The sequence below is a fragment of the Salmo salar genome, chromosome 22 (assembly GCF_965601325.2).
Source record: "Salmo salar chromosome 22, fSalSal1, whole genome shotgun sequence".
NCBI lineage: Eukaryota > Metazoa > Chordata > Actinopteri > Salmoniformes > Salmonidae > Salmo > Salmo salar.
The window spans coordinates 19,430,946-19,453,491 of record NC_138312.1 but is presented as its reverse complement, the minus strand read 5'-3'; the positions used below and the strand labels follow the sequence as shown (position 1 = coordinate 19,453,491).

Genomic DNA, 22,546 nt, shown 5'->3' with positions numbered 1-22,546 from the left:
CAATCTGAAACTGGACCAGGGGTGCGGGGAAACTCCTACCAACAGTACCAGATTACTATTTGGCAGTACTCTACCAAAGAGAAGTGAAACCTGTACTGCACTCATCTGGCAGTATGTACCACAATAATATTGGTATACACCCTGTTTGATGCATATTGTAGTGTGACTTATGCCATGTGAAGGTTCAACACAGAATATTGTTTTCTAGCTTTTATTGAAAAATATTGGCCTGAACAAAGACATGGGCCCTATGTCCATGGTAGTGTTTTATTTGGGGGTCACTGATGGTTTACAGTGGGGGGGGGGGGGGGGATGAGGATCTAAAAAATAAAATCCTAGTCAAATTTCATAATTATGTCCAATACAGGAAGTAAAAAACACTAAATGAAACCCCATTCCTACCAAACCCACCATCATCCAATGACATCTAGGCAGTTTCTACAGCGATTGTCTGGGAATAAAAGACCACAACACAAACATTTTCCTTTAGGACCCAGAGACAAAGTACTAACATATGCTATTGATAAGACCAGCATGAATAGAAATATATTCCTTGATTTAAAAAAAATACAAGTAAATGAAAACCAACAAAGCTTGTTAGAGATTCCCAGAGCCATTTAAGGAATACATGAACAAGTATATTTATACTTTCTTTACCCCAATGTGGCTCTTCAAACCCCATGCACAGCTTACAATGGCCTAAAATTAATGACATGGCTTTCTTTCCACTCTCCAAAAATGTCCAGGTGTAGTGCTTGTTGGTTTAAGAACAGACTCCTTTAAAACGGTGTCAGTCTTCAATTTCCTTGAGCAAGCTTCTATAGAAGATAAGACCATCAGCAGAGTAGCCTGGCTGGTCAGATGAAGAGAGGGTAATGGTATTGAAAAATAAAAAACGGGACAGAACAGGCGCAATTCCATGCTGAACACTGGGTCAAGTGCCATCTTTCTTTCCCAGTGAGATCCAGTCTGCGTGAGCCCTCAAGAGCTTCTGGGAACACAAAGAAGCTGAGAAAGAGGACGTGTCAGAGGCAGAATGTACTGATTTGTGCGCATTAGATACAATGCAAAACAAAAAGTAAGTAATTTGTAGAGGGTGGAGGCTGTGTGTCTGTGGTGCGTGTTGGAGGGTGTTTCTAGAATAGCAGCGCTCCCATGCTGCCCATTTCACTCTGCTCCTTGACGAAGATCTCAAAGTACTGGTAGATGATGGTCACGGCCAAAAGAATTCCAGTACCAGAACCGATGGCGCCCAGAAAGTCCGCCATGACAGACAGCCCACCTATGCATAGGCCACCGAAAGCTGCAGCTGTGGGGATGTACCTTCATAAAGAACAAGATTTTAGAAATGTGTAGAAAAACACGCAGCAATTAACACTTGGGCCAGAGTGCAACCAAAGGTGTGTATGTTTTTACCGGTTGAGCTCGTGCACCATGGAGGTCTCTCGGTGTCCCCTCATCACCATCTGCTGTTCCTTCAGCTGCTTAGCCACCTGTCAAACATGCAGAGTTAGCAACTACCACACATACTTCAGTGTACCTACAGTAAGTGCATCTGTAACAGATGAAGCAAATGCATCTAGTGCATCAAGTGACTCACATCTTTGGCCGAGGATCCTGAAACCTCGATCCATGTCTTGGAGAAGAAGGCACAGGAGCCCAGCATGAAGACGATGTAGATGGCAGCGTGGATGGGGTCATCCAGAACAGAACCAAAGGACTCCGGGGGAGAGAGGTAGTAGCAGAGACCTCCAACTGGGTAGGCCCGAGCTGGTCCTCCAGTGGAAGTATCCTATACAAACACACAAATCGATTAAGTATAGATTCTCCATGTAAGCGTAGCCCAATCAGGGCTGTTATGAGTAAAACAGGGCTCAAGACTGCGACCATTGAGTCACATGTTTTCTACATTGCAACCTCACTCAAAACATCTCTTTTGGATAAAAGAAATCAAAATTCTGCAACCCCAAATCCATTACAATCACTAGAATAGGTTGCACATCAAAATCTTAAATTATGCATTCCTGCTTGGTAGTGCTGAGCGATTAGTGCTTTTTGAAGTCTGTTCAGTTTGAGTATTAAAATCCGTTTTCAATTTTGATTGTTTTTTAAAAAAAGATTTAATGCATTATGTGTGTTGAATACAATTCCCATGATGGTAGTTTTTGCTCATCACTTACTAACCATCATTTATTCACATAACTTTAATCAAATATTTCAGTTGTGTATATTACATTAGTTTTACTTGTTGACTTCACTCCAAGTCATCTCTATAGAGCTACTGCCTATGCAGTCTGACAAATCACTATCTAAGTAATTCTTCAAAGTAAATCAATAAGTCATACTTTTATGACTGTTGAATACCAACTATCAATCACTTAGATCATGCATTTTCAGGTCAAGATAGCGCGCTAAGCAACTGCTCTATCACTCTTGATTATGCATTTCTGTCTCTTTTACATAGCAGGTGTAAAAGAAAGACCGGACCAGTAGGCGCAGAATGGACTACTGTATGTTCATTGTAGTTAATTACCAAGGTTTTTTTGCGCTAAAGTATGTAGAATATTGGCCTGTTGGAAACCACGTCGTACAGTTCAGGCTTGATCTGATTTATCTCTACAGAAACTGGCCATTGAGCTCACAGAAAGAAATGCGCACCCACCAATCATAACTCCTTTCTATGTGTATCAAAATAATGATACTTTCCTTGAATTTCATTGTGAAAGCATAACACTGAAATATCTTGTGATGCACATCTCACCCATATTGTGATTTATAAAATGGACTGTTTTTGGATTGTGTAAACAGTACTGTGTGATGGTGCGGATGCAGGGTTGTGCTTGCCGTAGTTCCTCAACAGCACAGCTAGGAGAGCTCAAAAGCACCTTACTAGTTGAAGATTCTTGAGTCATAAAGGGCATTGAAATTACTTAGGTTGTTCTACCCTACATTTTCCAGGAATATTCTTATGTTACTGAATGTATCAGGAGTATTTTCAGATTAAAATGCACATAAAAATCAATTTTCCAATAGTCTCCAAACTGTTCCCTTTCAATTGCTACCATGGTTATGCATTACCCATTTTTTATGGGCGTGCGACCAAATCTTGGGCTGGTGCCACCAACTGAAAAAGAGAGGCACCAGTGCGACCAGGGGAAAATGTTAATCTGGAGCCCTCTTAAAACCTTCTGAAGGCTAGCTCTCTTACACAGGATTGCTGAAAGAAATGTCTAATCTGTCAACACTACCAGTGTGCTGTCATAGTAGTCCAAAACATGTGACCATAACCACCACTATGGCGTCAAACAGACTCTTCATTGTTTACAGTCACACACTACCAGACAACACAAAGACGTATTCAGTATCGGTTTGAACTTCATGAAGGTTAAATGTGATGAGAAAAAAATAACTAAGTGGATGTACATTTTTAAATAGTACAGGTGTAATGAACAAGGGTGAGGCAAGTCTCCACCTCTGTGTAATGAACACAGAAGCGACACTCAAAGTTCATTGTGGACAGGTACTTACAGACCAGGTGCCCAGCAGGTTAACCAGAAAGTTGCCACTGAATCGCGTGGAGAGCATCTGAGAGATGACGTACAGGTTGGACACAAGGGCAGACTGGAGGATGATGGGAATGTTGGAAGTGTAGAAGAGCTTGATGGGATAGGTGTTGTACTGACCACGGTAACGGGCAGACTTGATGGGCAAGTCCACCCTGAAGCCCTGGAAGGAGGAGGCGAGAAGTGTTCAAGACCTTTCAAATACAACCACGGAAATCCAATGGTATTCAAAGTTTGTCTTCAATTATTCTATGCATGCAGCTTTTTGGTCTGAACATTTATGTTCACATTGTCAGATCCAATGGCCATAAAGGTCACTTAAGCAATGAATTGAAAGCCATTTGTAAAACCAATCAAATGACAGCCAAGACGATATAGGCTATAAAGCGGGTTGTCTGTCCACTGACCTGGAAGTATATGACTACAGCAAAGACGAAGACTGTGGCGATGAGGTTCAAGAGGTTAGGCAGGTTCTGGCGGTAGAAGGCCTCTCTTAGGGCGCGCACCTTGTCTGTGCGGGTGGCCAACAGGTGGAACAGGGCAATGACGGCACCTTCAAACTCCGTTCCTGAGACACAAGAGACAGGGTTACCTAACTAACCACAGCACAGCAGGGGGAACAACCCTGACTGAAGAACAAGAGCACATTGTAAATACACATACACTAGTTACACAAAATTATGTGGACACCCCTTGAAATGAGTGGTTTCGGCTATTTCAGCCACACCCATTGCTGACAGGTGTATAAAAAAAAAATAAAAAAAAAAAAAAAAAAAAAACAAATCGAGCACACAGCCATGCAATCTCCAAAGACAAACATTCGCAGTAGATTGACCTGTACTTAAGTGCTTATTGACTTTCAACATGGCACCGTCATAGGATGCCACCTTTTCAACAAGTCAGTTCGGCAAATTTCTGCCCTGCTAGAGCTGCCCAGGTCAACTGTAAGTGCTGTTATTGTGAAGTAAAAATGTCTAGGAGCAACAACGGCACAGCCGCGAAGTGGTAGGCCACACAAGCTCAAAGAACCTTACCGCCGAATGCTGAAGCGCATAAAAATCGTCTGTCCTGGGTTGCAACACTCACTACTAAGTTCCAAACTGCCTTTGGAAGCCACGTCAGCACAAGAACGGTTCATCGGGAGCTTAATGAAATTAGTTTCCATAGCTGAGCAGCCACACACAAGCCTAAGATCACCATGCACAATGCCAAGTGTCAGCTGGAGTGGTGTAAAGCTCACCGCCATTGGAGTCTGGAGCAGTGGAAATGCGTTCTCTGGAGTGATGAATCACGCTTCACTATCTAGCAGTCAGATGGATGAATCTGGGTTTGGCGGATGCCAGGAGAACGCTACCTGCCCCAATGCATAGTGCCAACTAAAGTTTGGTGGAGGAATAATAAATGGTTTGGGGCTGTTTTTCATGGGTCGGGCTAGGCCCCTTATTTCCCTTCACTGGAACTCAATGCTACAGCATACAATGACATTCTAGATGATTCTGTGCTTCCAACTTCGTGACAACAGTTTGGGGAAGGCCCTTTCCTGTTTCAGCATGACAAGGGCCTCGTTCACAAAGTGAGGTCCATACAGAAATGGTTTGTTGAGATCGGTGAGGAAAAACTTGACTGGCCTGCACAAAGCCCTGACCTCAATCCCATAGAACACCTTTGGGATGAATTGGAACACCGACTGTGAGCCAGGTCTAATCGCCCAACCTCACTACTGCTCTTGTGGCTGAGTGGAGGCTGTTATAGCAGCAAAGGGGGGGACCAACTCCATATTAATGCCCATGACTTTGGAATGCGAGGTTCGACGAGCACGTGTCCACCTACTTTTGGTCATGTAGTGCATGTACACCTTAGTGCTACCTACCTCTCCCAGTGTTGACAGTAGTGGGACTGAAGGCCTTCCAGACGATGGTCTCACAGATGTTGGTGGCAATGAACAGGGAGATACCAGAGCCTAGACCATAGCCCTTCTGCAGCAGCTCATCCAGCAGCAGCACAATCAGACCTGCCACAAACAGCTGGGGAAGAAGGAGAGAGCTTAAAATAGGGAAGGGAAAGGGTATTCCGAGTCAGCACAACTGAATGCATTCAACTGAAATGGGAGAGGTGCGGAGCCCGGGAAGCAGTTGTGGGTTAACTGCCTTGCAGAACGGCAGATTTTTCCATCTTTCTGGCACAGGGATTCGAACCAGCGACATTTCAGTTACTGGCCCAACGCTCTTAACCACTAGGCTACCTGACCAGGAGGATGAAAGCAGAGCAGACTGTTGAGCATGGCTGATTGACAGATTAAAGAAATGGCTGCCAAAGGGTAGTAGTGAAAGTTAGGTCTCTGGGGGGGGGGGGGGGGGGGTCTAACTAACCTGAATGATGATGAGCAGGCAGATCCCAGCACCCATCTCTGAGGGGTCTCCGTACATGCCAGTCATCACGTAAACAATGGCCTGCCCAATGGTGATGATCATGCCAAACACTGCAGAGAAAAAGGAAGATGGTTGCATTCAATATCCTCGGACTGTTCAATATCCTTGGACTGTTGTGAGTGGAAAAACACTTTGCAACGGGATACTGAATACACCCCAGCCTTATGACAGGCTAGACACACTTATTCTAATACCCGTCATATACAAGCCCACAAATCAGAACAGTTGCCAGGTGGCTATATAACCATAATTCAACGTATTATGATTAATCCCATTCCTTAGTAAAAACTGCTTCTGTGCAAGATGATTAGAGGGTGGACCTACATTTCTGTGCTCCGTTGAAGAGTGCTCTGTCCTTGGGGGTGTCTCCAACCTCAATGATCTTGGCTCCAGCCAGCAGCTGCATGATGAGACCAGAGGTAACAATGGGTGAGATACCCAGCTCCATCAGAGTACCTGTAGAATGGTGGAGGATCACAGTACTGTTCAGTCAACCATTATTATGAACCAACACTGTTGTACTGGAAAAGGGGATTCTAACAAAGGCAAAGGTCTGAATACAGTGATATCAGCTAAAGAATGTCAGCTTTTGCAAAGACTGCTTGTCAAAAGAGATAAGACCTGATAACATCACAGGGAATAATTATTTCTCCATGTAAAAGGTGGGAACCAAACAGTGAAGGTGTAATAGATGCTTCTAACATGATCAGTAGCCAAGATTGAGAGCCGTTAATAAATGGAGGGAGACAGGTGTCAATATTTGTTTATTTAACTAGGCAAGTCAGTTCACAACAAATTCTTATTTACAATGACGGCCTACACCGGTCAAACCCGGACGACGCCAGGCCAATTGTGTGCCGCCCTATGGGACTCCCAATCACGGCCGGTGGTGATACAGCCTGGATTCGAACCAGGGTGTCTGTAGTGACACCTCAAGCACTGAGATCCAGTGCCTTAGACCACTGGGTCAATGACGTGAGCCCATTGTTTAGCTTAGCAACAACCAGGAAGGGTAAAGCTTTAGAACGCTGTGTTTTGTTTGAAGTTAACATGCTATATTTCTTGGTTAAGATCACATTCATGCCATCTTAACTGGCAGTACAATAGATTCTTTAGTAAGTACAGCACTTCTAATATCCAACTTAGACTTGAAGAATGTATTTTCTGTACTATAAATCTTTAGTAGTGCTGAGCGATTTACCGACATTTCCTTTTTTTGGTTATTAAACAACTAATTGACCGACAGCTGTTCAATTACTTGAATTCCATTTAGTTGAGGGTTTTGGTGAGCCCAACGCACCGTTTCTCTACAGAGAAATCACGTCAAGAAAACTGTGGCACGCTGGGCTGAAGGAAGTTGTAGTTTCCATAAAGCAAATATTCAACCTAGTTCAGCGTAAGAACGCATACACTTTTACGCCTACTACGTTCGGTTAGTTTCACACAGACCTCATGAGAGAGGAATGTACACAACAGAGGGATGGAGATGTACTTTCAGGAACTGTCTCATTTACTTTGAAGAACTAGTAAAAGGATACTCAAGACAGCCCTGCAGCATGATTGAGCAGGCTAGCCTAGCTAAATTGGATGACTAAAGACAGTACAGTAGTTGGGGAGCAAAGAGTTGTTTGGCTGCTACAGCCTGAGCAGAGATGATGACTAAGGAATTTAAAATAAAATAAAAACGAAGTAATATTCACATCTGAAATATATTTTATAGTAATTTCCTATTGATGTCTATCCAATGTGGACCTGACAGAGACAATCAAATATTTTAAATGTTTTGGCAATTGAAGGTTAATTATTTTGGGATTAGAAATTTAACATGAAAAAAACAAACATTTGAATGTCATTTCATAATGCATTGTGATTTTTTTTAATTACCGAAATCCATTATTATTGTTTTTAATCAAATCGAAATGACAAAGCACTATTCACTCAGCACTATTAGCTAGCTGCCTATTACTAGCTGGTTAGATGGGCAGCTAGGCAGGCTGGTACGGCATAGTTAGGTAACATTAAAGATCGACAAACAAGGCAGAAAGTATTATGCAGGCCAGATGAAGCTAGCTTGCAAACTTCGCTAGATTGGGTTATGAAACTAATGCCTAATTCAAAAATAGTTAGCCAACTAGATAGCTTACCATCTTTGGGTTGCTTGAAAGTTATCATGTTCAAAACACACACACACACACTTTCTGCAGTGAAGAGTGACAACGCTTCTGCCTAGCCTCAAGCTATTTAGCTAGCTAGGTATACATAACATGGAGTCATGACACTTGACGAACCGTCTTCTTAATATTCTCTTCTATTAGCTAGCTACTAGTAGTAACTGTAGCTACTTAGCAGCCAATATCATGACTGGCTGGCTATCCAACCAGCTAATCTGCACGATATATTTCCAGTCCAAGCCTCCAGAAATACACTGCAGTGGAGAAGAAGCAAAGCAAAAACTACGATAACGTTCTCACTCTCACTACAGACCCAGCAACTTTTTCTGTTTTTACAATGGCACAGGACACCAGCGTGCATGCAGTTATTGCATTGAATTAGCATTTTATCACCTTGGCATTGTAGCTTGAAATAATTAGACTTGCTGGCTTTACACATCATATATCAGGCATCAACTCAGTTATAGATAGAACGCTTGGTTATTTAAAAATATATATATTTAAGCCATTTAACGCAGCACTAAAATTTATGCATTTCAATGAGAGATTCTTTTTTTTTTTTTTTTTTAAACCCCTTTGTTACTAGGGACGCACAGTTCAAACTTGTCTTCCTCCATATGGACTGATGATTACAGGGACAGGCAAGCATTCAAACTAAGTAGAACCAGACTGTTCGTTTCTCACCTCTGTTGGAAGCCAGGATTACTCTCATCCAGTAGAAGGGATCTGCAGAGTCCGAGGACATGATGCCAAAGAGGGGAATCTAGGAGGACAGGAGACAAAGAGAAAGAATGAACCCAATACACTACCCACAAGAGTTATAACTACACTCATTGAGTCATCATTACCTGTTGCCGTAACCATATTATCAGCTAGTGATAATAAGACCAAAGACAGGCAGGGCTTCTTTGCAAGAACCATACAATATATAGAATTACACAGAGAGATGTTCAGCTCAGCAGATACTAACCTGGCAGCACACCAGGAAGATGAAGAGAGTGATGGCAGTCCATAGTACTTTTTCTCTGAACTGAATCTGTAGAGGTAAAAGAGGGAGGTTTTAGAAACATCACTAGAGCTAAGATGGTTGAAGAGCTAGTGAGGAGAGATCGCGGTATACTATACCTTTCTCTCTGGTTTCTGAATCTCAGGTAAGACCGCACAAAACGGCTTTATGACTTCCAAAAATTTAACTGGAAAAAAAACAAAACACGAGGTTGGTTTGTTTCTTTGGGGGGAAAAAACCTACATACAACATACACAGTAAAATAAGTCTTGTCCTAACCAGTGAAAGATAGTTACACTTTATCAGGATGAAACGTCATCACTCCCATGCATGCAAAAATTAGGCTCCACTCACATTAGCTAGTTAGCTAAGTAAGGTAATCAATCCAGTGAGTTAACTAGCTATATTGTATGTGGGAACAAACTAGTGGGCCTATAGCTAGGCTGATTATGAGAGCAGATTAACAGAGGCAATAGAAATACAGTATATCTACTAGAGGTCGACCGATTAAAAATCGGAATGGCCGATTAGTCAGGGCCGATTTCAAATTTTTATAACAATCAGTAATCTGCATTTTTGGACACCGTTTACACTGCACTCCACGAGGAGACTGCGTGGCAGGCTGACCACCTGTTATTTATTATATTATAATTAAGTCTATAATTTGATAGAGCAGTCTGACTGAGCGGTGGTAGGCAGCAGCAGGCTCGTAAACATTCATTCAAACAGCACTTTCCTGCGTTTGCCAGCAGCTCTTCGCAGTACTTGAAGCACAGCGCTGTTTATGACTTCAACGCTATCAACCCCCGAGATTAGGCTGGCAATACTATAGTGCCTATAAGAACATCCAATAGTCAAAGGTATATGAAATACAAATGGTATAGAGAGAAATAGTCCTATAATAACTACAACCTAAAACTTCTTAACTGGGAATATTGAAGACTCATGTTAAAAGGAACCACCAGCTTTCATATGTTCTCATGTTCTGAGCAAGGAACTTAAATGTTAGCTTTTTAACATGGCACATATTGCACTTTTACTTGTTTGTATTATTTAAACCAAATTGAACATGTTTCACTTATTTATATGAGACTAAATAGATTTTTATTTATGTATTATATTAAGTTAAAATAAAAGTGTTCATTCAGTATTGTTGTAATTTCCATTATTACACTTTTTTTTTTTTTTTTAAATCAGCCGATTAATCTGTATTTTTTTGGTTCTCCAATAATTGGTATTGGCGTTGAAAAATCATAATCAGTCGACCTCTAATATCAACTGTAGCTGGACAGCTAACCTTAGTTCTTCAAAGAAGTTGACATTCATTGGGAATGCCAATGTGGTTTATTCAAAACAATGTAAGCAAGCTAGCAGCAAACTAGTCATAATTAAGCAATAAGGCCAAAGGGGGTGTGGTATATGGCCAATATACCACGGCTAAGGGCTGTTCTTACGCACAAAGCAACGCAGAGTGCTAGGACACAGCCCCTTGCCGTGGTATATTGGCTATATATCACAAACCCCTGAGGTGCATTATTGCTATTATAAACTGGTTACCAACGTAGAGCAGTAAAAATAAATGTCATCATACGGTCTGATATACCACGGCTTCAACCAATCAGCATTCAGGGCACGAACCACCCAGTTTGTCTGATGTCACTGTCAATTCAAAGACTTGAACCAGGCAGTATCTCTGCGCACAGGTACTGACACAGCAGACTATGCTAGCTAGTAACATTTCCTAGAATGACAAAGACTGTAGAGGGTTACTAGTTAGCGAATGTTGAAGGTGCACACAGCAATCTGAAATGTCCAAACTAAGTGCCAAGGGTCAACAATTTGTGGGCACTTCATGAGCCTCGTTAGCTAAAGTCAGCAGCGATTGTACGTTAGCTGCCTCCTGCCGTTAGCTTCCCATTCCGTTAAAACGTTATAATATTTTACAGTGAATAGATAAGTAAAACGATTGTGTAACCCTGGTTAGCTAATAACTATAACACCATAACTACTAACTAAGGTACGGTAAGTTTAACTAGTTAACGACCTAACATTACAGCTGACGTTAGCATTGGCTAGCTAGTAGCAAGCTACAATACATGTCCGTTCACAGCCAATCTAACTAGCTAAACGTTCAAAATATACATTTAACATGCAATTCACAGATACATCGACAGACGTTAGAAAAATAACTCACTGCCCATGGTGTCCTTTATCCGATTCCTGTTGTGTTAAACTGGTGCCACTTGAAGAATCAGCACAGTTTGCGTGGCACCATTGAACCGCTCTGCACAGAAAAGAATGCGCTGTAAAGACACGTCATCAATGAAGCTCCTACTACACGTCAGATCTTGGGGATTCTTTTGCCGCGTTCAAGAATGTCTGAATTTGAAACTTGTGATGCTTTCAATATAACTGGGAAAAGGGGAAAAAAAGAGGTCAAATCATGATGTCACTGATTTTCAGGTCGGAATGACGGAGCTTTAGAAAGATGCCCGATATTCCGACTTCAAAATCCGAGTTAGGTTTTTTCCAGTCGTAGCACGTTTTTTTTCCGAGTTCCCAGTAGTTCCGAACACGGCATAATTCTCATAACCTGCTAAATTAATTATCCTAACCTGCTGCGTAAATTCTCCTAACCTGCTGCCAAAAGTCAAATCTGACAAAAATGTATCCCATCTAGTCAAAACAGATAAATCTCAAATATGCGTTTGATTATGATAAAACAAGAAATATTACACTTGCAGTAAATGCAAAACCTCAGAATAACTGCAGCTAGTTCATTACAATTTATAAATTATCACGAGACTGCTCATTCGGTAGTTTAATTTACCTTCACTGAAATTAAAATGCATGATCATGAACAAATTAAAATACTGTTTATTTGACTTCAATGATTTGGGAATGCAGAAAATGTTCTAGTTAACACGTACTGCCATCAGGGGTCAGCATTATACCATTTTTATCACTGCATGTTCTTTTTTTGTACAGCTTTCAGTTGGCCCTAGAATGACACTGTATCATGCAAGCGCAGAAAAGTGAGCAACTGGTAAAGTGAAGTAAATCAATTATGTGCAAAAAAAATTGGACAATGATTAAGTGTCTCTCTATTAGACCTAGAGTCGATTGAGGCACCCGTGAATAGCTCCCCGTGTGTTTATGCTATTGATTTACCACTTGTAGTGGCTGCAGCTTAATCACCTCTTTCTGCCGATATAAAGTTTGCCCCTTTTCCAAAACATGGGGCTTGTGATAGCAGCTTTTTTTCTACACATGACACACCCACACCCGGACAAGAAAATCATCACGAAATCGTGTGTAAAACCCAAACCAAGCAACAAACTCACCACCTATCGAAAGATGAGACTCTCGGAGAAGTGGGTAGCTGCATTCCAATATGGCATCCCAATATGCCAATATGGCGAGTATGGGCAAGTGGGTGTGTCGAAAGGAAAGTAGTGGGTGTGTCGAAAACGAAGGTTACGTATGTAACCATGGTTATGTGAGCTATATGGACCACTCCAATATATTGGTATCACTCTGCGGCGGAGGGATACATCAGAGGTGAGGATTTATAGATTCACTCGTACACCTGTGTCACAGCTGGGGTCCGCCCCTATATATAGACCCCATGGCCGCGACACACGTTCTCTACATCATTTTTGAGGCGCCTCTAGCACCGTAGACGATTGGAGTGATCCATATAGCTCACATAACCTTGGTTACATACGTAACCTTCATTATGTTTCACTATATTGGATCACTCCAATATATGGGTATACCCGTGCCAGATTTAGTCGGTGCTAGAGGGACCTGGGCAGCCAGCAGCGAAGTCCCAGCGCGGGACCGAGACGCAGGGGCCATCAATGTGGAAGGGGGGTCCTGGCACAGTCCCCGGAAGGGGAGGCGACGCATTTACCCGATAGTACCTAGCAAAGGTGCAAGAGGAAGCCCAGCTGGCCGCAACATAGATATCAGCGAGGGGCACTCCTCTCAGTAGAGCCCAGGATGCCAACACCCCTCGTGTTGAATGTGCCACCACAGATCCCAGCACTGGCTTGCCAGACAGGCGGTATGCTGTCGTAATCGTGACCACAATCCAGTGAGAGAGCCTTTGCTTTGATAACCCAGCCCCAACGACTCTCTCACCATAGCAGACAAAAAGCTGGTCTGTTGTTCTCACTGACCATGTCCGCTCCACATAGGCAGCCAGTGTTCGCACAGGGCACAGCATGCTGGAGGGAGGTCCAGAGTCCCTTGCCACTCCCGGGGGGTCATAAGCAGACAGGATAAAAGGGATGTTCACATGGCTGTCTGACAGAACCTTGGGGAGGAATGAAGGGTTGGAGAGGAGAGATATACTCCTCCCCTTGGGGTCCATCCGGTAGCACTCAGAACTTACCGAAAGAGCATGGAGCTCACCCATCCTCTTCATGGAAGTAATCGCTACCAAGAAAGCCACCTTCATAGAGAGGTGTTTCAGGGAGGCAGACTCCAACTGTTCGAAAGGCGGCTTTGCCAAAGCTGCCAAGACCACATCCAGATCCCAGCTCGCCATTGAGCGGGTGCTAGCTGGACACAGGCAACGAACCCCCTTCATAAACCTGCAGACCAAGGGATGGCACCCCACCGGCCTGTCTATCCACCCCACATGGCAGGCAGGTATAGCGGTCAAATACCCTCTCAGTGTAGAGGCTGCCAAGCCCTCATCCAAGTGAGACTGCAGGTATTGGTGGACATACTGCACCCCGCATGACTCGGGCACAACCTCAATACCAGTGCACCAAGAGCAGAACAACCGCCAATGCAACTGGTATGCCGCGATAGGAGTCGGTGCCCTTGCGCTCTGCATGGTAGTCCTAACATGGACCATTGGTGCCGTTCAGCGGCCAAGCCCACAGACTGAGGCAGTGCGGCTCGGATGCCACAGAGTTCCCCGGCCTGAGACAGCAGTCTCAGGGGCAGTTGCCAAGGTGTCCCAGACAACAGGGACAGGAGAAGGCTGAACCAGGGTCGTCTGGGCCAGTATGGGGCCACCAGCAGCAGACGATGATCCGCCATCCAGCACAGCCTGGATCAGGGGAAAAGGGGGGAATACGTAAAGCTCCAGCCCTGGCCAATCGTGAGCCAGAGCATCTAAGCCCAGAGGCCCTGTTGGCTCCGACATGGAGTACAACAGGGACAGTGTGCATTGTCCAGGGACACAAACAGGTCCACCTGCACCCTCCCGAACTGGGGATGTAGGCTCCAGTCCCAAGGTGGCGGGCCCTCCCTTGAGAGCATATACGCTGCACATTCAGGATGCCAGGTATGTGCACTGCGCGTAAAGACGCTAGATGTCCCTGAGCCTAGAGAAGGAGCTCCCATGCCATAAGATGGAGGCGGTGGGACCTCAGTTCACCCTGATGGTTGATGTAAGCCACCACTGTGGTGTTGTCCGTTCTTACCAGGACATGTCTTCCCTTCAGATGTGTAAGGAAAGACCACAGGGCCAGTAGTACAGCTTGGAGCTCTAGTGTATTGATGTGCCTGCCGCTCCAAGGGGGTAGCCAACAGCCGCTGGCAGACCTGCCCTTGGTCACACCCCCCAACCGTTCTGGGAGGCATCCGTGCTGACCAGCTTCCGGCTGCCCATCCTCAGCATCTCCACCCCACCTGAGAGAAAGGAGCAACAGCGCCACCTCAACAACGCCCTGAGGCACTGTGCAGTCACTCGCAGCTGGCGGTGACGCTTCGGGTGCAGCCGGTGTGAGTTGAACTACCGTTGAAGAGGCTGGAGATGGAGCAGGCCCAGGGGAATCAGCAACGAGGCTGCCATCAGCAAGCCCAACAGGCATTGGCAGGTCAGGGCGGATTCCACCCACCCCTGCCGAAAGGGTCGGCCACCGTGGTGACACGAAGGCCCCTGAAGGACAGCACCGGAAGTGGAGTCGGAACCCCTCGAGCATTGTGGACAACACCCAGGGGGACTCCACACCCTCCTCCCGATTTGCCCTTTGAGACAGGGAGAAGCGGCCGAGGCCTGCCGGGGCCCGCCTCTCTAGCGCCCCGAGCGCCTAGCACGTCCCTATGGTGGTGACACTTGACTGGTCGTTGCTCCACCGCACGCTGTGACACTCTCCGCTGTCGTCCCCCAGCATGAAGCGATGGGGCAGGAGAGGGATGACCCCGTCCGTCCATCCGTCGTTCGAGTGCAGGTGGGTGGCGACAGTCCGTCTGCTTTGGACCTGGGGCCTGAGGAGGCGGCATGAACTATCTCAGGGTCTCCCAGTCACTACAAACTTTATCGGTCTGCTCCAGAATGTCATCAACCCCTGGGCCAAACATCAGCCCTGGGGTGATGGGGAGAGTGGCAAATGTGCTCTGGAGAGCAGCTGGTAGACGGGATTGGGCCAGTCAGAGATGGCCTGGGAGAGGTACTGGGCCCAGTAAAGGGACTTACAGCTTGCTGGCGCATCACTCCTGAGGGATGGAGCTCGTCCCCAGCCTGAGTCCAAGCCTAGCCGACCCACTTGCGCATGGCCTCCAATCGCGCCAGGCGCAGACGTTCTGAGAACACCACACAAAACAGGCATCCAGTAGGGCGCTCCACCGCCCTCTCCGGATGCCACTATCACACCTGTCACAAAGGGAAGCCATAAGCTCAGCCAAGCCAACAAGGCCACGGAGCAGGGGTTCGACGCCCTGGGAGAGCTTATGTCGTGACCCGTTTGGAGGAATAGGAACCCGGTGAGGGATAAATGATCCAGTACCTCTAGAAAAAATGGGGGAGACCCATGTGGGAAAAAAATGGTCAGACAAAAAAACAGCAACCAGGTAATGGATTTGATTTTTTTTAATTTTTTTTTTGCCAACTGCAATATTACCTAGCTGGTTTAATATCCAAGCAGTAAAAACAGCCATATGATGGAGTAACTCCGTTAAGGAACTCCAAAGTTAATGTCTCAACTTGGTGGAAAGCCCACCATGATACTCTTACACTCTGCAGGGGAAAGAACAATAAAAAAACCCAGCAGGGTAATTAGCAGAGAACCCGCGCCTATGGTGCAGGGAACAGCATGTTAAAGCAATTCACAGCACACACATAGAACAAGCCAGCCGACAAGTTGTGTAAGGTAAATTACAGTTTGTGGCAGCAAGAGCCAGCATACTAATAGATGCACACAAGATATTACACTTACCAGTGACTTACCAAGCGAATTTCAGAAAGTTTTTACCTCAAACCATATGGACGTCCGCCGAGAAAATGAAAGAGAACGTGTGTCGCGGCCATGGGGTCTATATATAGGGGCGGGCCCCAGCCGTGACACAGGTGTACACGGGAGTGAATCTGTAAATCCTCACCTCGGATCTATCCGTCCGCCGCCGATTGATACCAATATATTGGAATGATCCAATATAGTGAAACATAACACTCTGTTTTGGTTAGATGGTTTTGGAACAGAACATCAACAAGGAGGCATCAGGCGATGTGTATTTGGAACTAGTGAGGAAAGATGGCGGAAGCGGATGATAAACGTGGATTCTGAATAAAATGGAAGTAGAATCAAGGAGAATAGACCTGTGTTCGAATACTCATACTAACAATACTATTTGTGATGTGAATTGAGTATATAGCATGCTTATTGGTCAAAGTATGGATATAGTTAGTATGCCAAAAGTTCCCAGATTTCGTACTAAATTAATCAAAATACGAAGTATACACGCAGAGGACACTATTTCCATAATTTTAAGGCTCATAATGCAATTCTTCAGAAAATGGCCGTGGCTTCACAATGTTTTCAGATTTGAAGAAAATGGCGGAAAATATGCAGCCGAAGTCCGAAGAGAGCGAATACAAATTCATTGAACTAACTAATGACTCCTGAGTGGCGCAGCGGTCTAAGGCACTGCATCTTAGTCCAAGAGGCGTCACTACAGACCCTGGTTTGATTCCAGGCTGTACCATAACCGACCGTGATTGGGAGTCCCATAGGGTGGCACACAATTGGCCCAGCATCGTCCGGGTTAGGGTTTGGTAGACCTATATCCATCCTGCCCTGCCTCTCTAAAGTCTTCGAAAACCAAGTTAATAAACAGATCACTGACCATTTCGAATCCCACCGTACCTTCTCTGCTGAGCAATCCAGTTTCCGAGCTGGTCACGGGTGCACCTCAGCCACGCTCAAGGTACTAAACGATATCATAACCGCTATCGATAAAAGACAGTACTGTGCAGCCGTCTTCATTGACCTGGCGAAGGCTTTCGACTCTGTCAATCACCATATTCTTATCGGCAGACTCAACAGCCTTGGTTTCTCAAATGACTGCCTCGCCTGGTTCACCAACTACTTCGCAGACAGAGTCCAGTGTGTCAAATTGGAGGGCCTGTTGTCCGGACCTCTGGCAGTCTCTATGGGGGTACCACAGGGATCTATTCTTGGGCTGACTCTTTTCTCAGTATATATCAATGATGTCTCTCTTGCTGCTGGTGATTCCCTGATCCACCTCTACGCAGACAACACCATTCTGTATACATCTGGCCCTTTTTTGGACACTGTGTTAACTAACCTCCAAATGAGCTTCGATGCCATACAACTCTCCTTCCGTGGCCTCCAACTGCTCTTAAATGCTTGTAAAACCAAATGCATGCTTTTCGACCGTTCGCTGCCCGCACCCGCCCGCCCGACTAGCATCACTACTCTGGACGGTTCTGACCTAGAATATGTGGACAACTACAAATACCTAGGTGTCTGGCTAGACTGTAAACTCTCCTTCCAGACTCATATTAAACATCTCCAATCCAAAATCAAATCTAGAATCGGCTTTCTATTTCGCAACAAAGCCTCCTTCACTCACGCCGCCAAACTTACCCTAGTAAAACTGACTATCCTACCGATCCTCGACTTTTGCGATGTGATCTACAAAACAACTTCCAATACTCAGCAAACTGGATGCAGTCTATCACAGTGCCATCCGTTTTGTTACCAAAGCCCCAAATACTACCCACCACTGCGACCTGTATGCTCTCGTTGGCTGGTCCTCGCTACATATTCGTTGCCAAACCCACTGGCTCCAGGTCATCTATAAGTCTATGCTAGGTAAAGCTCTTATCTCAGCTCACTGGTCACGAAAACAACACCCACCCGTAGCACGCGCTCCAGCAGTTATATCTCACTGGTCATCCCCAAAGCCAACACTTCCTTTGGCCGCCTTCCTTCCAGTTCTCTGCTGCCAGTGACTCGAACGAATTGCAAAAATCGCTGAAGCTGGAGACTTATATTTCCCTCACTAACTTTAAACATCAGCTATCTGAGAAGCTAACCGATCGCTGCAGCTGTACACAGTCCATCTGTAAATATCCCACCCAATCTACCTACCACATCCCCATATTGTTTTTATTTACTTTTCTGCTCTTTTGCGCACCAGTATCTGTACATTTACATTACATTTACGTCATTTAGCAGACGCTCTTATCCAGAGCGACTTACAAATTGGTGCATTCACCTTTGCGATATCCAGTGCAACAACCACTTTACAAAAGTACATCTAAATCATATAATTTCTTTTTCAATTTTTCCATATTTGTTTTTTATAATTACATTTTTTTTTGGGGGGGGGGGGGGTTACAAGGATTACTTTATCCTATCCCAGGTATTCCTTAAAGAGGTGGGGTTTCAGGTGTCTCCGGAAGGTGGGGATTGACTCCGCTGTCCTGGCGTCATGAAGGAGCTTGTTCCACCATTGGGGTGCCAGAGCAGCGAACAGTTTTGACTGGGCTGAGCGGAAACTGTGCTTCCGCAGAGGTAGGGGGGCCAGCAGGCCAGAGGTGGATGAACGCAGTGCCCTTCTTTGGGTGTAGGGACTGATCAGAGCCTGAAAGTACGGAGGTGTACTTGCACATCCTCATCTGCTCATTTATCACTCCAGTGTTAATCTGCTAAATTGTAATTACTTTGCTTCTATGGCCTATTTATTGCCTACCACCTCACACCATTTGCCTTTCAGCAGGACAATAACCTAAAACACAAGACCAAATCTACACTGGAGCTTACCAAGAAGACAGTGAATGTTCCTTAGTGTCCGAGTTACAATTTTGACTTAAATCTGCTTGAAAGTCTAGAGCAAGACTTGAAAATGGTTGTCTAACAATGATCAACAACCAATTTGACAAAGCTTGAATAATTTTTAAAAGAATAATGGGCAAATATTGTACAATCCAGGTGTGCAAAGCTCTTAGTGACGTATCCAGAAAGACTGAAAGCTGTAATCACTGCCAAAGGGGACTCTAACATGTAGTAGCTCAGGGGTGTGGATACTTATGTAAATTAGATATTTCTGTATTCCTTTTTTAATACATTTGCAAAACTGTCTAAAAACATGGTCTCCATCATTCTTAAATGGAAGAAGTTTGGAACCACCAAGACTCTTCCTAGAGCTGGCCGCCCGGCCAAACTGAGCAATTGGGGGAGAAGGGCCTTGGTCAGTGAGGTGACCAAGAACCTGATGGTCACTCTGACACAGCTCTAGAGTTCCTCTGTGGAGATGGGAAAACCTTCCAGAAGGACAAACATCTCTGCAGCACCACCAATCAGGCCTTTATGGTAGAGTAGCCAGATGGAAGCCACTCCTCAGTAAAAGGCACATGACAGCCTGCTTGGAGTTTGCCAAAAGGCACTCTCAGACCATGAGAAACAAGATTCTCTGGTCTGATGAAACCAAGATTAAACTCTTTGGCCTGAATGACAAGCAGTACGTCTGGAGGAAACCTGGCACCATCCCTATGGTGAAGCATGGTGGTGGCAGCAGCATACTGTGGGGATGTTCTTCAGTGGCAGGGACTGGGAGACTAGTCAGGATCGAGGCAACGATGAATTGAGCAAAGTACAGAGAGATCCTTGATCAAAACTTGCTCACGAGCGCTCAGGACCTCAGACTGGGGTGAAGGTCCACCTTCCAACAAGACAATGACCTTAAGCACAGGACAAGTCTCTGAATGTCCTTGAGTAGCCCAGCCAGAGCCTGGACTTGAACCTGATCGAACATCTCTGGAGAGACCTGAAAATAGCTGTGCAGCGACGCTCCCCATCCAACCTGACAGCACTTGAGAGGATCTGCAGAGAAGAATGGGAGAAACTCCCCAAATATAGATGTGCCAAGTTGTTTAAAAATATAAAAGATTCTTAAGACAATATGTGTGGGAATAAGCAGACGTTGCAATCGGAGTATGCATTTTATGCATATTCTAATGAGATTCAATAGGCTTTATCTGTCAGTGCTGCCCAAAAAGTTTTCATGTAGGCTACACTGAATGTCCCGCAAAATCATCCTTTTGTCCCGCATTTGGGTATTTTAAATGTGGTTACCCTAAACCCAATACCTGTATTTTTGTTACAGGGTCTGTGAAAATGCTGGAATCATGACTAGTTCTTTAGGTGGCTTTTAGCCATGTTTTTTGGGGGGTATTTCAGTTATATGGAAAAGCTGGTGTAAAAAAGCTTATTGTAAATTTGTGGGATTTTGGTTTGTATATGAAAAGGATAAGAGACGGTACAGGTGCATCAAGCCAGGACCAAAAGACTGAGAAACATCTCCAGGCAGTCAGACTGTTGAACAGCCATTGTGCCATCTCCTGTAGTAAGACACAAAGATGCACTCACATAAAACACACACACAAGCTCACACACACCTCATACACACGCAGACTCCTGTACTCACATACACTGTAAAACTGTTCTGTAATTTTCAACAGTTAAACACTGTATAATGCACAGTAAAATACTGTACATGTTTTACAGCAAAAATGAAAAACATACAAAAAAACATACTGTATTTCTTTACAGTAATAGCTTATGCCTGCTGTAGAAACAAATTATTTGTTTCAGGCGCCAACCTCATGTTGTCAGGTGAGACACATGAAGCTCAGACTATTTGAGTAAATATCTTCTCGAAGCGGCTATGAAGTGGAAGAATATTTTGAGAAGCTGCTGGGTAGGTACCTTGACTTGTTTACAAGTATCTTAATTGCTAGCCAACGTTGAATTAATGCATCTTTTCTTATTTAACCTAGCTAGCTGGCTATCTGGCTAACATTTACTAGCTAGCTAGTTCAAGTTGACACAAGCAATTCCGGTCTGCTCTAAATTGCTCATAAATATCTTGCTGTGCGACCTAGAAAAAAAATCACCCAGATAATAATTGATGTGATAATAGTCTTCGCTGTACCGCAGCCTCTGAGTGCCATTGAGAGTAAACTGAGCGCAGATTCATGACCGTTATGTTTTCACCATTACTACAGAGGAAGTGGCTTGTTTCTAGCAGTTGAAAATATATGACCCAATGAGACACATCTGGCAACATAGCCAGAGAAGGAACGAATATGAGGTAACCCACTGGGCACACACTGGTTGGATAAACTTTGTTTCCACATAATTTCAATGAAATTCCGTGGAACCAACGTGGAATAGACATTGAATTAACGTCTTGAATTAATGTCTGTCCCGTGTGGCTCACTTGGTAGAGCATGGTGTTTGCAACGCTGGGGTTGTGGGTTCGATTCCCACGGGGGACCAGTACGGAAGATAAAATTTTTTATGAAATGTATGCATTCACTACTGTAAGTCGCTCTGGATAAGAGCGTCTGCTAAATGACTAAAATGTAAAAATGTCTGCGCCCAATGGGAACCCTCCTTCCATGATTATTATTAGCAATGGACAATGCAATAACAAATGAATAACAATGCATTTTGCATAACATATTGCCTTTACAACCAACAAAGATGCCCCTTGTTCTGTCAGCTATCCCCTCTCCGATGAAAGAGCACCTGTTCATTAGGACCTCCAATCTAACCCAATCTGTGTGTTAAGTGATCTGATGGCCTCATCCACCTTGATCAGCTACTGTTGTCACTATACCTGTCTCCATCCTCTCTAATTGATTAATCAGGGAAAACATATATATTTTTGGAACTTCCATCAGTACAATTCTTACCTGCTTCTCCATGAGCTGATTGATTGAACATTGCGATTATACATAAAATACACGTATATTTATGGTGCATATTGTTTCAAAAATGCATTACTGACAGCAACATGACAGTCGGCAACATGACAGACCAATATTGACACTAAGACTGATGTTGTTGCTCTTTTTCTGTTGTATCTGTTTGTTCTTGTGAGGCTGGCCCCAGAGGGGACACGCTTCCCTCAGTCAATGGACAGAGATGTCTGAAGTGCATGTCTGAGTGGTTCACTCAGTTTTGTCTATGATCTTATGAGTAGCTGACCATCACACTCACATACTGGACAAGTAGGCTACCATACAACAAATACATTTAGCTCTGCCAAACACTCATACAGGCCCTGGAGAAAAATCAGCATGAACTCTTAACAGAGAAACAC

The 22,546-nt window shown here is 44.5% G+C and overlaps 1 protein-coding gene across 1 annotated transcript; it reads right to left on the bottom strand.

Moving 5' to 3' along the window:
- Positions 1–197: 197 nt before the first annotated feature.
- On the bottom strand, positions 198–11,453 carry sc61a (transport protein Sec61 subunit alpha). Its single transcript, NM_001173947.1, is given in 12 exon segments — positions 198–1,323; positions 1,417–1,493; positions 1,601–1,792; positions 3,529–3,726; positions 3,971–4,131; positions 5,434–5,587; positions 5,933–6,042; positions 6,317–6,448; positions 8,848–8,926; positions 9,134–9,199; positions 9,289–9,356; positions 11,364–11,453. Coding segments are annotated over 12 exon segments (1,431 nt in total). The 5' UTR covers positions 11,371–11,453; the 3' UTR covers positions 198–1,136.
- Positions 11,454–22,546: the final 11,093 nt, after the last annotated feature.